The sequence below is a fragment of the Scyliorhinus canicula genome, chromosome 7, assembly GCF_902713615.1.
Source record: "Scyliorhinus canicula chromosome 7, sScyCan1.1, whole genome shotgun sequence".
Classification (NCBI taxonomy): Eukaryota; Metazoa; Chordata; class Chondrichthyes; order Carcharhiniformes; family Scyliorhinidae; genus Scyliorhinus; species Scyliorhinus canicula.
In genome coordinates this window covers 30,209,357-30,225,946 of record NC_052152.1, presented here as the reverse complement: position 1 = coordinate 30,225,946, position 16,590 = coordinate 30,209,357, and the positions used below count along the sequence as shown (strand labels likewise).

The following is a 16,590-nucleotide window of genomic DNA, read 5'->3' as shown; positions in this document are numbered from 1 at the left end:
GCGGCAAACATGAAGAGGGTGAAGGGGTGGCTTAGGGAGCCGGAGGTGGACTGGGTCCAAATGGAGGAGGCCTCCTGCATGGGAACGTCTCTCTGAGCGCTGGCCACCACTCCCCCCCCCCCCCCCCCCCCCCCCCCCCCCCACACTCCCACACACACACTCCAGGAAGCCGGTGGTAGTGGCTACACCAGGACATGGAACCGGTTCAGGTGCCATTTCAAGTTTGGAGTGTTGCCCATAAAGGCCCCCATCTGAAACAACCAAAGATCCACACTAGCGAGGATAGATGTCACATTTGGGACATGGACAAAGGACAGAGGGACACTGAGAGTGAAAGACATGTACGTGAACGATAGACTGGGTACCCTAGGGGGAATCTCAGAGAAGTTCCAGCCCCTCAAAGGGAACAAGCTCAGGTACCTGCAGCTGCGCGGCTTTATCCGCAAGGAGTCAAAAAAATGTTCCCCCAGAGACCCAGACACACACTTCTGGACACAAAGATAGGGATGGACCGGTTAGGAGACGACAAATGCGGCAGCATCTAAGACAACTCATAGAAAAGGTCAGGACCCCGCTGGATGAGAGCCGACAGAAATGGGAGGAGGAGCAGGGCATAGAGACGGGGAGGTCCTGCACAGGATTAACTCCACCTCCTCTTGTGCCAGGCTAAGCTTGATGCCGCTCAAGATAATGCACACCTCACTAAGATACGCATGAGCGGGTTCATCCCGGAGGTGGAGGATCAGTGCGAGTGGTGTCAAGAGGGCCTGGTCAACCACACCCACAGGTTCTGGTCCTTCCCCAGACTCGGAGAGTTCTAGACAGCCTTTTTCGAGGCAATGTCCAGGGTTGTGCGAGTCGAGATAAGATGTGCCCATCTTTGGCGGAATTCGGGTGTCACAGCATCCAGAGCTCTAGACAGTGAAGGGGGCCTTCACCTCACTGATCGCCAGGCGGAGATGTTCACTAGGCTGGACGTCAGCAGCGCCATCCAGGGCCGCGGAGTGGCTCTCAGACCTGGCCGAGTTCCTGAAACTGAAAAAAATAAAATTCTCAATAAGGGGGTCCTGGGACAAATTCTACGACACATGGAAGAATTTCACAAACTTCTGCACAGACCTGTTTGCAACCAGCAACTAACTGGGGGACGGGGAGCCGATAGGACGGGAGAGTACTGGCGGTGGGGGTAGGGAGAGGAAAGTGGGGGGCAGGGAGCATCGCCTGGATGAAAGGGAGCTTGCGTAAAGTAGAGAGGACATGGGGAGGAAGGCAATTTGCAGGAGGGGACTTGGATACCTCCCATACATGTCAAACCAGGGAGGCTGACCACCCTAACCTCCTTCGAGATCTCAAGGGGGAAACAAGAACCCCCGCCCACCCGTACAAGCAAAAGAAAAGTAATTGTGAACAACGTAACGAGTCATGGCAGCAACTGAAAATAAGTATGCATAGTTGTGTATAATTCTTATTATTATACGTTAAAAGTCCCAAAAAAGCTATAAATACACACTGATGTAAATAATGTAGGAAATGAGGGTACTGCGACTCATGTCACTGATGCAATGGCAGCCTCTGATACCTGTGCTGGTGTTATTGTTTTGGTTACTATTATTGTTTTTATATTGTTCTGCAAAGTTTTGATATTACATGCAAAATTCCAATAAAAATATTTTCAAAATTAAAAAATCTTGAACAACAATTTAAAAGATGTAAAAAAAAAAAGAACATTTTAACCTCTAACAGCAGAATAGATACAAAAGTCTTGGAAATCAGAAAGGTGACTGGTTTACCCTTCTTCCCCCCTCTGGATAGCAATGACATTGAAAGGACTGCTTCCTTTGCCAGTCACTAGTTAGGTGCTGAGTGACTATTTTAAAATGCATTAGGGTATATATTATCCAGCACATACAAGCCAAGTGTAGGTCACATGAAGTGGGGATGTCATATCCCCTTATCTGAAAGACAATTGGCGTGATTCTCCGAGCCCCACGCCGGGCCGGAGAATTACCGCAACAGCACCACGCCGCCCCGACGCGGCGCGCGATTCTCCGAGGTGCGGAGAATCGGCGGCATTTGCGCCAGCGCGTTTGATGCGGCGCCGGCCGCGGGCGGTTGGAATCAGTGGGGTCGCCGATTCTCCGGCCCGCAGGGGCCGAGCAGCCCCGCGGATACAACAGAGTCCCGCCAGTGCCGTTCACCCCTGGTCGCTGCCAGCGGGAACTCTGCGCAAAATGTCGGGGGGGCGACCAGTGGGGCGGGGAAAAGCGATCCTTCACCGGGGGCAGCCTCTGATGTGGTCTGGCCTGCGATCGGGGCCCACCGATCGGCGTGCTGGCCTCTTTCCCCCCCCCGGGCCGGCCCCAGAACCCCGACGCCATGTTGAGTTGGGGCCGGCGCACTGAAGACGTCCCCCGCGCATGCGCAGGCTGGCGTGGCGCCCATTTGGCGCCGGGAAGGGAGGCTGGAGCGGCATGAACCGCTCCAGCGCCATGCTGGCCCCCTGTGGGGGACAGAATCGGTCATCCCCGTGCACGTTTCGCGCCGTCGTAAAACGGGACAGCGTTCACGAAGGCGTGAACACTTCGTCTCCATTTTGGAGAATCGCCCCCAATTATTCAGGTAATTTTATTTATGGCAAATTATCATTTTAATTTTTCCCCCTTTTGTACTGCTGCATAAATTACCAAATGTATTTGTTGCGTGTTGTGATTTAAACTCATAATCTCGGAGTTGCTATTCTACTACACTACCAAGCCTGAATGGTTAATGAGAGTGTTAATTTGTATGTACTTTCCTATGCTGCAGAATGTTTATCGCACACTGCCCTGGAAATTGTATCTACAAGTTGTTACGGTAAACAAAACTGCAAAATTATCGCCAGCAGCCGCTATTTTGGAGACCCTTGTTTTCCTGGAATGCAGAAGTATCTCCGTGTCATCTACGTATGTGGTAAGTGTAAATCATTTCAGCCTTAAAATATTTATTTTCAGAGATAAATGGTCGGAATTTCTTTTCAGGGGAGATTTCTTCATTTTTCCTTTTATGGCATACCAGAAGCCTTATCAGAACCATAAAAACTGAAACCCATCTCACTCCAATGCATTCCAGTCCATCAACGAATACATAATCTTCTGAAACTATTGCTGGTTTTTTAAAATCTGTGTTAAGAACCGGACAGAGGTTGAGTGACAGAGGCGATATCAGAAGTCTTGGCAGATGGCAGTTGCATGTGCATCTGCAGTCACATGGGGCTGGATTTTACTGTGGGTTTGCAGACCCTAACACTTCAGCAGAAAGTTGACTCACCGAGTCAGAAGCCCAGGTTTTATTCTAACCTTGGGTGATTGTGTGGAGTTTTCACGTTCTCCCTGTGTCTGTGTGGGTTTCCTCCGGGAGCTCTGGCTTCCTCCCACAGTCCAAAGATGTCCTGGTTAAGTGGATTGACCATGCTAAATTTCCCTTTAGTGTCCAAAGATCTGCAGGTTGGGTGGGGTTGTGGGGATAGGGTGGGGTAGGGGAGCGGGTTGAGGTGGGGTGCTCTTTCAGAGGATTGGTGCAGACTCGATGGGTTGAATAGCCTCCTTCTGCACTGTAGGGATTCTATGTCTATGTTCTATACCTGGCACAAAGGAAGATTCTTGTGGACAATGGAGATCACTCATCTCACCTCCAGGACATCACTGTAGGAGTTCCTTAGGGTAGTTTCCAAGGCCCAGCTATCTTCAGCTGTTTCATCAATGACCCTTCCTTCCATCACAAGGTCAAAAGTAGGCATGTTCACTGATAACTGCACAATGGTCAGCACCATTTGTGACTCCTCAGATGTTGAAGCAGCCAAATTGCAGCAAGACCTGGACAATATCCAGGCATGGGCTGATGAGAGGCAAGTAACATTTGCTTCACACAAGTGCCAGGCAATTACCATCTACAAGAAGAGAGAATCTATCCACTGCATTTTGTCATTCAATGCTACTATCATCACTAAATCCCCACGAGCAACACCTGGGGGTCACCATTGTCCAGAGACTGTTGTACTAGCCATCAGAGGCCGACTTACACTGTTGCGGGCCTGATACTCTCCCTCATTGCGGAGCCCCGCCCGTGTCACGACCCACTCTCTGGTGATATGGCACCCCACCCCAAACGACATGAAGCCCCGCCCCAAATGACACCAAACCTGGTGCCCAATGACGGCAATGCCCTTCTGACCCAGCCCACCCTTTGCTCACGTAATGCATACCATTAAAATACAAAAAAAAATGTGACACAGTGGCGCAGTGGTTAGCACTGCTGCCTCATGCCTCCGAGGATGCGGGTTTGACCCCGGGTCACTGTCCGTGTGGAGTTTGCACATTCTCCCCGTGTCTGTGTGGGTCTCTCCCTTACAACCCAAAGATGTGCAAGGTTAGGTGGATTTTCCACACTAAATTGTCCCTTAATTGGAATAAACAAATACAAAAAAATACAAAAACCTCTGCTGGTCTGTTGGTGGCTCACTGGTTACTTGGCTGCTGATGTTGGATATCTGGCATCTGCTCTCATTCCCGCCGGTCAAGTTGCCCAGCCCTCCACATTCTCAGCCCTGGCCTCTGGTCGAGTTGCCCCATTGCCCCCTGAAAACTATGCTGCGCTTGCCTGGCCCTCGCACCTCCCAACTGCTCACATCTCTCACTCGGCTCGGGTGTCAGGGCCTCGAGCCTCAATGACCATGTAGGCTCCTGGTTGGCTGCCTAGCTGCTGCTGGCTTGGCCTCTGCTCTCACTGCCCAGTCCAAATACTGCCCAGCCCTGTCCTCTCAGCTCTGCCTGGCTGACCTCTGGCCCTCTTTTGATGCTCCCGGATTCCCTGAGACACAATGCCGGTGCTTGCCTGGCCTCCTTCACACTTCCCGACTGCTGCTCTGCTCTTGCTCGTGTGGGTGAGTTTCAACCCCCGACTGCTGCTGCTGCTGGCTGTCTGGCCTAGTGGCCTCTGTTCTTTTTGGTGGGTTGCCCGCCCTCTTCAGTCCTGGCCTGGCGGTCAAGTGTACCCTGCTGCTCTCCTCAACAGCCATTGGCTAGCATATCCTCCTCGCCTCGCTAAAGGCTTTGCAGGCCTGCACCCCGATGTTAGGCCTCAGGCTGCCCGCTGGAGTAAATGCCAGAAAGTTGGCTGCTTTGCAACTTTATTCAAAGAAAGTTCAGATCCACACCAATTCAGTGATCCGTGAACTGCTCTGGGTCTCCACCATCTCTCAACATCTGGCAAACTGTTTACCACTCTAAAGGGGAGTCCACCAATCAGAGTCCAATGTTGTTCTGTATTGCCTGATGATAGGCTCATTCTTGAGCCTATGCCTGTCTACAAATTTAGAGCTACCAAGGTTCTGATTGGTATTCCCACCACAACAGTCACCTGTCAATATGCCCCCCATTGGCCAGGGCCCTGCGCTGCACCGCTGTGTGTTCCATTGAAAGTCCACCTCTACTACCCATCTAAATACTGTGGTTAAAGGTGAGGAATCCTACAGCAAGTAACTTACCTCCTGACTTCTCAAAGCCTGTCCACAATCTACAAGGCACAATTCAGGACTGTAATGGAATACTCTCCACTTGCCTGGATGAGTGCAGCTCGGACAACACTGAAGAAACTCGACACCACCCAGGAGAAAGCACCGCCTGATTGGCACCTCTAACACAAACCTTCACTCCCTCCACCACTGACGAACAGTGGCAGCTGTGTGTATCATCTATAAGTTGCACTGTAGGAACTCACCAAGGCCCTTTAGACAGCATCTTCCAACCCCACAACCACTGCCATCTAGAAGGACAAGAGCAGCAGACACATGGGAACCCCACCACTGAGAGGTTCCCCTCCAAGTCACTCACCATCCTAAGATTAGAATATGCTCCCAATTTGAATTTGAAATAGGTGGATGATTGTCTTTTTTCTACCTCCCTGTTTACATTTAAAAAAGTATGCAAGCTGCAGTCTTGAGCTCCTGCTTGTTATCCATCTATTCCAATTTCCAGTGCCATATTCTAAGTATATGGAACATAGGAAATAGGACCAGGAGTCGCCCATTTGACCCATCAAACCTGTCATGTATCTGCATGTAAATACTCATCTTTACACCAATATGCTCTTCAGTTAATTGATTAATTAAATGTGAAATTACAAAAAATATCAGTTCAAAGGCTTGTGAGCGACAGGATTCCAATTGACGAAGGTTATGTGATATGATAACAGGTGGATGTTTCAGCGATTTGTCCTCAAGTGGCAAATTCTGAATTGTTTGTGGAAATATTTGGTTCTTCCCTCTCAAAAAATGGATACACATTGAAGAAAACGTATATGTTTAGCAGTGTGGCCTCATTATTATAAGATCTTTGTGCCAAGCAATCAGTATTTTTCAATGTTTGACTACATAGTGACATAAAGAACGAACAGGTATTTTCAAAATTGTCTATAAATCAGTGAATAGGAAAAAAACACATGTTCATATGACAGATGAAGTTCAGACAGATGAAGTTCAATGCAGAGAAGTGTGAGGTGATTCATTTTGACAGGAAGAATGTGGAGAGACAGTACAAATCAGAGGGAGAAACTCTAAAGGAGGTGCAGGAACAAAGGGACCTCGGTGTATATGTACATGTCATTGAAGGTGGCAAAGCGTGTTGAGAGAGAAATTAATAAAGTACATGGTATCCTAGGTTTTATTAATAGAGGCATTGAGTACAAGAGTAAGGAGACTATGTTGAACTTGTGTAAGACACTAGTTAGGCCTCATCTGGAGCACTGCATCCAGTTCTGGGCGCGATACTTGAGGAAGGATGTGATGGCATTGGAAAGAGTCCAGAGGAGATCCACAAGAATGACAGTACTAATGAGGATAGATTGGAGAGGATGGGTCTGTTGTACTTGAAGTAAAGAAGGCTGAGATCAGACTTGATAGATGTATTCAAGATTCTGTAGGGTTCAGACAGGGTGATCGAGAGGGCACAGATTCAAAATAATGTGCAAAAGGAGTAAAAGTGATGCGAGGGAAAATAATTTCACCCAGAGGATGGTTGGAGTCAGGAGCAAAATTCTTGCGAGGATGGGGGTGGTTCGATCGAGGTATTCGAAAGGGAATTGATTTGCTATCTGAAAAGAACAAATGTGCAAGGTTATGGGGACAAGGTTAGGGAGTGGGACAAGAGAGAATGCTCTTTGAGAGAGTCCATACAGCCTTGATGGGACAAATGGCCTCCTGTACTATACAGCATCTGTGATTCATCTGTGTTACAATCAGTTGAGGAGAGCTTGAATGGTTCTCCTCCTTGACCTCTTGTTTGACCACCACTGGTTTTTGAAGAAAATACACTTGCTAACTCGGTGAGTATTAAATTGTTTACATGCTGTAATAAAAGAACCAATCAGACATGTTTTCGTAAGTTTAACATAGAAAGAGGTTGATTTTATTATACTTAAATCATTCTGAGTAGAGTCCGAGAATCATAGAATCCCTACAGTGCAGAAGGAGGCCATTCAGCCCATCGAGTCTACACCAACCCTCTGAAAGAGCACCCTAAATTAATAAAATACCATTCGACATCCACAAATAGCACTCGAATTTTGCAGGAACACAAACATAGGGACTAGGGCGTGTTCTTCACCCCTTCAATCACCTTTTGTTTTGATGTTTAAAGTTTCCTTTGAGATTCTGTTGCTTTGATGCAGTACCCCTTTAAGGAACTGCATTTTAATTTATCCCATAGCTTTATTGTTGATTTAGTTTATTTGGTTAACCAAAAGAAGCACAAACATATTTGAGAATGGGGAAGCAAAGGTTGACCAAATTTGAGTCCATGATAAGTAAAAACAAATATACAGGGCGAAATTCTCCGACCCCCAGTAGGGTCGGAGAATCGCCTGGGGCCGCTGGAAATCCCGCCGTGGCAGAGATTCTCCGCCACCCGGGAAGTGGCGGTAGCGGGAATCTCGCCACTCCGATCAGCGAAGCCCCTGCGGTGATTCTCCGGCCCGAATGGACCGAAGTCCCGCCGCTGGGAGGCCTCTCCCACCGCCGAGGTTTGAACCACCTCTGGTGGCGGTGGGATCGGCGGCGCGAGTGGGCCCCGGGGTCCTGGGGAAGGGCGGGGGGCGATCGGACCCCGTGGGGTGCCCCCACGGTGGCCTGGCCCGCGATCGGGGCCCCCCGCTCAGACTCCGGGCCAGTGCCCTGGGTGCACTCTTTCTCCTCCGCGGCCACCACGGCCTCCGCCATGGCGGAAGGGGAAGAGAAACCCACATCGCACATGCGCTGGTGGTGACGTCAGTGGCAGCTGGCCGCTGATGTCACCGCCGGCGCAGGCCAGCCCCGCTGCCAGGGGCGCCGGTTTTTTGCGCCAGTCTTCTGGTGCCAACCGCTCCGGCGACGGGGCTAGCCCCCAAAGGTGCGGAGAATTCCCCACCTTTGGGGAGGCCCGACCCCGGAGTGGCTGGCGCCACTCCCCTACGCCGGGACCCCCCGTCACGCTGGGTAGGGGAGAATCCCGGCCACAGTCTGTATGTTGGTGACTCGGTTGGCTTCAGTGGTCCCAATTCCTCTGAGTTAAAGGTGTATCCGGCTGATTTGCATTTTCTACAGTGAAGACAGATGTCAATCTGATCAATACATCTCCTATTTCCTTATTTTACGTTATAGATTCACCAGACACTGGCTGGGATTCTCCCCTACCCGGCTGGCGGGGGGGGGGGGGGGGGGGGGGGGGGGGTCCCGGCGTACCGGAATGGCAAGAACCACTTCAGCGTCGGTCCTCCCCAAAGGTGCAGAATCCTCCGCACCTTTAGGGGCTAGGCCCGCGCTGGAGTGGCTCCCGCTCCACCGACTCGAGCCAACGGCCTTTGGCGCCACGACAACCGGCGTCACGGCTGGCCGAATAGCCTTCGCCGGTCGGCGTGAGTCTGCACCGGAGCGTCAGCAGCCGCTGACGTCACCCCGGCGCATGTGCGGTGGAGGGGGTCTGTTCTGCCTCCGCCATGGTGGAGGAAGAAAAAGAGTGCCCCCATGGCACAGGCCCGCCCACCGATCGGTGGGCCCCGATCGCGGGCCAGGCCACCGTGGGGGCATCCCCCGGGGTCAGATCGCCCTGCGCCCCCTCCCAAGGACCCCGGGGCCCGCTCGCGCCACCTGCTCCCGCCGGCACCAGAGGTGGTTTAAACCACGTCGTTGGGAGAGGCCTGACAAAGGCCTGCGGGGGGTCGGAGAATTCCGCCCACTGTCTCTAGGAGACCAACGCTCAGTGAACTTACTCTTCCTTTTTAAATACCTGTAGAAACTCTATTTGTTCTTATATTTTTAGTTAGTTTTCTATTGTACTCTAATTTCCCCCTCCTTATTATTCTCTATGCAATCTACTGAGTTGCCACTCATCTTGTAGAATTATATACATTTTTGTTTCAATTTGATACTACCTTTAACTTCTTTAGTTAGCCGCAGGTGGTACCTCCTTCCCTTATACTCTTTCTTTCTCACTGGACTGTTTCTTTTCTGAGTATTCTGTAATATCGCCTCAAAATGCCTGCCACTACATATGGACTGACCTACCCATAACCTGATTTCCCAGTTCACTTTAACAGCTGTCTTTAAGTTCTCATAAGGCATTTTAGAAGGTCTAATACAGGGAGGGAATATACAGTGAATGGTAGAACCCTTAAGAGTATTGACAGTCAGAGAGATCTAGCTGTATAGGTCCACAGGTCACTGAAAGGGCAACACAGGTGGAGAAGGTAGTCAAGAAGACATACAACATGCTTGCCTTCATTGGCCAGGGCATTGAGTATCAAAATTGACAAGTCATGTTGCAGCTGTACAGAACCTTAGTTAGGCCACACTTGGAGTATAGTGTTCAATTCTGGTTGCCACACTACCAGACGGATGTGGAGGCTTTAAGAGAGGTTGCAGAAGAGATGTTGCCTGGTATGGAGGGCATTAGCTATGTGGAGAGGTTGAATAAACTTGGTTTGTTCTCACTGGAACGACGGAGGTTGAGGGGCGACCTGGTAGAGGTCTACAAAATTATAAGGGGCATAGACAGAGTGGAGAGTCAGAGGCTTTTTCCCAGGGTAGAGGGGTGAATTACTAGGGGGCATAGGTTTAAGGTGCGAGGGGCAAGGTTTAGAGGAATGAAATGAAAATGAAATGAAAATCGCTTATTGTCACGAGTAGGCTTCAATGAAGTTACTGTGAAAAGCCCCTAGTCGCCACATTCCGGCGCCTGTTCGGGGAGGCTGTTACGGGAATCGAACCGTGCTGCTGGCCTGCTGGGTCTGCTTGCAAAGCCAGCGATTTAGCGCAGTGTAAGTTTTTTACACAGAGGGCAGTGGGTACCTGGAACTCACTGCCGGATGGGGTGGTGGAAGCAGGGACAATAGTGACGTTTAAGGGGCATCTTGACAAATACATAAATTGAATGGGAATAGAGGGATTTGGACCCCGGAAGTGTAGAAGATTTTAGTCTAGACGGGCAGCATGGTCAGCGCAGGTTTGGAGGGCCGAAGGGCCTGTTCCTGTGCTGTGATTTTCTTTGTTCTTAATTGCCCTTATTTATGTTCAAAACACTAGTCTGAGATCTATTCTTCTCTCCCTTTACTGGTTTGTGTTAGTGAGGTGACCACTGTGCTCCCACGTTGTAAATTTGGCAAGAAAAACAACAGAATATCCAGAAGATTATGCACCACTTCATTCTTTTAGAGCTCTTCAAAACAATACGTTTGTTACACTTAATATTTTAAATAGGTGGTAATCCTAAAACTGTTGTATTGCTGATTCTATAGTAACAGCGGCAAAACAGCTCTTTTCATGAAAACAAATGAAAAGTGAAATCATCTTTTTTATTGGATGGTTTATTTTGCTGAGGTCATTAAACAGTCTTCTATCAAGCTGTTGACTAAGTCTTTTCCAGTGAAGGATGAGCAGCATTTAACACGCTGATGAGAATGATCTTCTGTCATGCACGTCGATTAGTAAAATGTACAACAGTGCGGCTGGGGGATGTGGTGACAGATCGCTACACTAAATATATAAACCTGTGTGAAGGTGTATTGTTGTCCGAGTTCCAATATCTTTTGCACTGTTCTGTTGATTTCCCAGCCAAATTTCAAGATGCAAATCGGTTTCAAACTTGCGATTTGGATACACAACCAGCAAAGTTTCAAGCAGAATATCCTCCATATGAACTCCAACTTTACTTACATACACATCCAGCAACGTTTCAAACAGAATATCCTCCACTTGAACATTTTAATAAAACAACACATTCATGCAATGAACAGTACACAAGCTGTGCATTATAATAGTAAACTAACAGGTCTTCTAATTGATTTAGACTTGTCAAATTGAAGTGAATTAATCAGGGCTGCTGATCTAGTTTCTCCTAATCGTCGCTCGTTCAGAGAATGAAATTGGTGATTACTTGACGTTTTTGAATGCTGTGCATCAGTCAGCAAGACACAACGGGCAGAATGTTTTGAATTCCATGGCATCAAGGGAGGTCGTTTTGATGGGAGATTCCAGTGGATATATGTCATATTTCTTTTTTCGACCACCGGGAAATAAACATGCAGAGTCTTAGTGATATCTTTAAAGTGGTGGTGTCTTCATGAAAAATAATTTGACAAATTTCTTTCTCACTTGTTTACAAACACGGTGCAATCATGTTGAAATTCAGCATCGCAGAATTTGGTTCTGACGTCGTTATTCTTAAAACAGTGAGCAATTATTTGGATGTTTTCCTCCTCAACCAAGACGTGTTTGCTCCTTTCAAGCGTTTGACATTGTCTATGCAGGGGACCATTGTGATTTTCAATGTTCCAGCCGAGTACATGGAACAAATTAAACAACCTTCGGGGTGAATTTCTGTGGGGCTTCATGTTCCTGTCCACTGTCATTCTGAAGAGGTCACAAGAGACCAGAATTAAAGAGCCTCATTTTAACTTCATGGTGTCCTGGGAGCTGGAATTGGTGATGTTGGCACACAGGGAGCACAGAATCAACTGCAACCTGACTGTCCATGCTTTTGAACCCAGCCAGTTCAGGAACATTATTATCTCTGGGGTTCTCGAAGAATTAGCTTCATCACTTGTGATGACGACCCACATGAGTCGCTGTCAACTCCAGTATTTAAAGACCCATTGCAAGCATCAAATTTGATGGATTTTGGAGACAAGAGGAGAACACAAGGAAGTGACAGAATGGAATGCAAATTCAGAATCTACGCCTCAGTTTAGGAATACCTCCCTGGATGTGACGCTGAGGACTGTGAGAGCCTGCAGAGTGATACTATTTCCTACTAATTTTTTATTAATTTACGGGATGTGGGCGTCGCTGGTTAGACCAGCATTTATTGCCCATCCCTAGTTGCCCTTCAGAAGGTGGTGATGAGTTACCTTCTTGAATCGCTGTAGTCCTTGAGGTGTAGGTACACCTACTATGCTGTTAGGGAGAGAGTTTCATGATGTTGCCCCAGCGATAGTAAAGGAGCAGCGATATATTTCCACATCAGGGTGGTGAGTAACGTGGAGGGGAACCTCCAGATGGTGGGGTTCCCAGGGATCTGCTGCTCTTGTCCTTCTAGATGGTAGTGGTCATGAGGTTGGAAGGCGTCTAAGGAACCTTGGTGAGTTAATGCAGTGCATACTGTAGATGGTACACATGGCTGCCACTGTTCTTCAGTGGTGGAGGGGTTGAATGTTTGTGGAAGGGGGAGCAATCAAGCGGGCTGCTTTGTCCTGGAAGGTGTCAAGCCTCTTGAGTGTTGTTGGAGCTGCATTCATCCAAGCAAGTGGAGAGTATTCTATTACACTCCTGACTTGTGCCTGTAGATGGTGGACAGGCTTTGGGGGTCAGGGGGTGAGTTACTCGCCATAATATTCCTAGTCTTTGACCTGCCCTGGTTAGCCACAGTATTAATGTGGCTGGTCCATTTCAGTTTCTGTGGTGCCATGCCACTTGATTCAGTGTCAAATGTGGTTTAATGTTCCAAGCGGAGCAGGAGATGTAAGTACAGTCACATTCACTGACATCCTGATGTGTGTCACCCTAATCCCCATGCTCTGCCTTCTCAAACATACTCTAACTCATCATTCCTCACGCCAACTTACTTTGCACCATCTCTATCTGTGTGCTTTCTCACATCCCCATTGTCTATCCATCACCCACCCTCATCTTTATGAACTGTATATCTCTCCCTCACCATCAGACTTAATAAGTTTACTACCCGTTTAACTCTGTCCTTTTCCAACCCGTCAGAATACAGATCACAAAGCCAACCAGTTCATTGCCAGAGGGAAGAGTGGGTGGGCTATGAGAGTGAGGGTGGAAGTAAACAAGGAAGCGAGACCTCAACACAAAGTGACTCCACTTCTCACTTGTTGCTCCACAACCCCCACCCCTCCCCGACAATGCCATACCACCCCCCCCCCCCCCCCCCCCCCCCCCAAGTCAGTACCCTACATAGTGCTTCACACAGCAATGACAAAGTCTTCCCCACACAGGAGTAGGTGGAGAAGGATTCTAAATCCCAGTGGACATTGGCCAAGTGTATCCCAGCGGCTAGGGCAGGAATCTGAGCATCCTGCCTGGACGTCAGCTAAAGATCCACAAGGATTGCACCTAAATGCCAGGAAGTGGAAAGCTTTGTAGTTCCACAATAGCATGCACAGGGGTTGCAATACAATGTTATAATGTGAAGCTTCCATTTAATTTAAAACCATGTAAATATTATTTGATTCCACGAGTCTCCTATGTTGCCCATCTTTGGTTGCTGTCTAGCGAATGGCCTTTTCAGTTATGATGCATGGTAAGACAAGAATTGATGCTGAGCAATAGGGAACTATGAAAGTCGTGCTTAGTTGGTTCCGATTATTGAAGGAAGTGGTGATCGGATGGAAGTGTTTTTTTTCATATGGCTGTCAAATGGGTGGATTGGTTGAATCTAGGTGAACCTTGCATTAATGAGAGCATCCTGGCAGCAATGTGGTCACCACTAATGCTGGACCTGCATCACACTCTGTCTCCTTCTCCTTGGAGTGGTCTGAAGAGAATCTATGTCCTGCATCTTGTTCCTCCTGCTGGTCCAAACACATCTGCTGTGCCAGGTAAAGTACACCATGACCATTCCAGAGATCCTAGTGCATGCTTGAGGGCACCCCCAGGTCTGTCCTGTCACCTGAAACACATTTTCAAGTTATCACTTTCTTGTTCATTGATATACCAGATTGTCATATGGCTTTCCATTGCATCGTACCCGGGTCACTTTGGTTGAGCTGTTTATTGGTGTTGGCAGTCATGTTTTCCTGTGGGTATTCCTTGTCCCCAAGCAGCCAGTCGATACGTTTCAATGGATGAAGAGATCAAGGAGGTTGGACTGAGGAAGGGTAAAAGCATAACGGCAGCTGCTTAGAAAACATTCACACATCTACATACAAATCTCTTGATTGCACACCGACTGCACATAGATGGAGTGGAAGCCCTTGCAGTTGATGAATACTTCAGGGTAATCTGGGGGTGCCATAATTTGCACATGGACCTATAGAACCATAGGAAAGTTACAGCACAAAGCAGCCATTTGGCCCATCTTGTCTATGCCAACCCAAGAGCACCCAGGCACCCTTTCTAATCTTCTTGCACCCAGTCCATAGCCCTGTAACTTACAGCACTTCAGGTGCAGATCCAGGTACTTTTTTAAAGAGTTTAGAGTTCTCTGCCTCCACCATCAATCACAACAATCAACAATGGTTTCATGGTCATCATTAGACTTCTAATTTTTTTTACTAGATTCAAAGTTCATCATCTGCAGTGGTGGGATTTGAACCTGGATCCCCAGAGCATTACTCTGGGTCTCTAGTTTACTAGTCCAGTGAGAATACCACTGCGTCACCACCTCCCCTGTATCTAGTGAGGATTGGAAAATCATCCTTAGAGCATCTGCTAGCTCCTCCCTGACCTTATTCAGCAGCCTCAGAAACAATCCATCTGGCCCTGCCGAATGATCAATTTTCAAGATTTCCACTCTCAAAGTACTTCCTCTCTCTTTATGATTATCCCTTTCAATATCTTACAGTGTTCTTCCTGGGCTACAATACCTACATCATCCCTTTCCTTCGTAAAAACAGAGACAAAATATTCATTGAAAACCTTTCCCATGGCCTCTGCATATACACACACAAGTTCCCCATTTAATCTATGATAGGTCCCACATTTTCCTTAACTAACCTTTTACCATTAATAGATTGGTAAAACATCTTTGGGTTTTCTTTAACTTTATTTACTAATCTTTTTTCATGCCCTCTCTTTGATTTCCTTTTTAACGTATCCTTGCACTTCCTATACTCGTCTAGGCTAACTCAGTTCTTAGTTCTTTGTGCCTATTGTATACTTTTTCTGTTTGATCTTCCTCTGCATTCCTCTAGACAATCAGGGGGGATATAAATTTGACTGCACCACTCTTATTTGTGGAGGGGAACATGCCTATTTGTCTATTGCCTTTTAGTGCTTCCCACTAGTTTTCCATTAATTTATCCTGCAGCAGTACTGCCCATCCGTCTCAGTCAAGTCCCTTCTCATTTATCTCTGTCCTTTTCCATGGTAATACTAAATCTAACTGAATTGTAATCACTATCCCCGATAGTGGACAACTATCACTTCACCCACTTGCCCTTCTTCGTTCCCCAAGACAAGGTCTAGAATTGCATCTCCTCTTGTTGGGTTTGTCATTACTTGATTAAAAGCATTTTCCTGGACTCCCTGCATGAATTTTTCTCCCTCAGTTCCCCTTATAGTGTTTGAATCACAGTCGATATTGGAATAGTTAAAGTCTCCTGCTATTATTGCCCTCTAGTTCTTAGAGGGAGAAATTTGCCTACATGTTTATTCTTCTTTCTCCCTTTCACTATTTGGGAGTGTGTCGTATATTCCCAGTAGTGTGACTGCCCTTTTTCTTTCTCTAAGCTCAACCCATAAAGCCTCAGTTTTTGACAAATTTAGTATACCACCCTTCTCAAAATTGGAATTGATTCTCTTTTTTTATAAATTTAGAGTACCCAATTAATTTTTCCAATTAAGGCGCAATTTAGCGTGGCCAATCCGCCTACCCTGCGCATCTTTGGGTTGTGGGGGTGAAACCCACACAGACACGGGGAGAACGTGCAAACTCCACACGGACAGTGACCCAGGGCCAGGATTTGAACCCAGGTCCTCAGCGCCATAGGCAGCAATGCTAACCACTGTGCCACCATGCTGCCCTAGGAATTGATTCTCTAACCACAGTGCCTCTCCTTTTTTTATCTCATACTCAATCCTGCCCTGAAGACTCTATAATCAGGGATATTGAGCTGCCAATTTTGCCCCTCCTTTAGCCAGGTTTCTGTTGTAGCAGCGACATCCTCCTGCCATGTGTCTACCCGTGCCCTTTACTCATCCACCTTGTTTGTAATACATTGAAGCATAAACAGTTTAACCCCGTCATTTTCCCTTGCTGAACACTTTTTAAACTTTGCTTTGCCTGTAATTCCAAATCTATCACTACATCCTCTACATCATTAGCTAATGTTTTACCTCCATTTTCC

General features: G+C 47.6%; 1 protein-coding gene across 5 annotated transcripts in view; it reads left to right on the top strand.

Moving 5' to 3' along the window:
- Positions 1–16,590, top strand: part of eva1c (eva-1 homolog C (C. elegans)) — a 154,055-nt gene that overhangs the window by 118,490 nt on the left and 18,975 nt on the right. For all 5 annotated transcript variants that reach the window (XM_038801673.1, XM_038801670.1, XM_038801672.1 and 2 more), the window contains exon 6: positions 2,806–2,949. In XM_038801673.1, the coding sequence (XP_038657601.1) occupies positions 2,806–2,949 (144 nt within the window). The remainder of the gene's footprint in view (positions 1–2,805; positions 2,950–16,590) is intronic.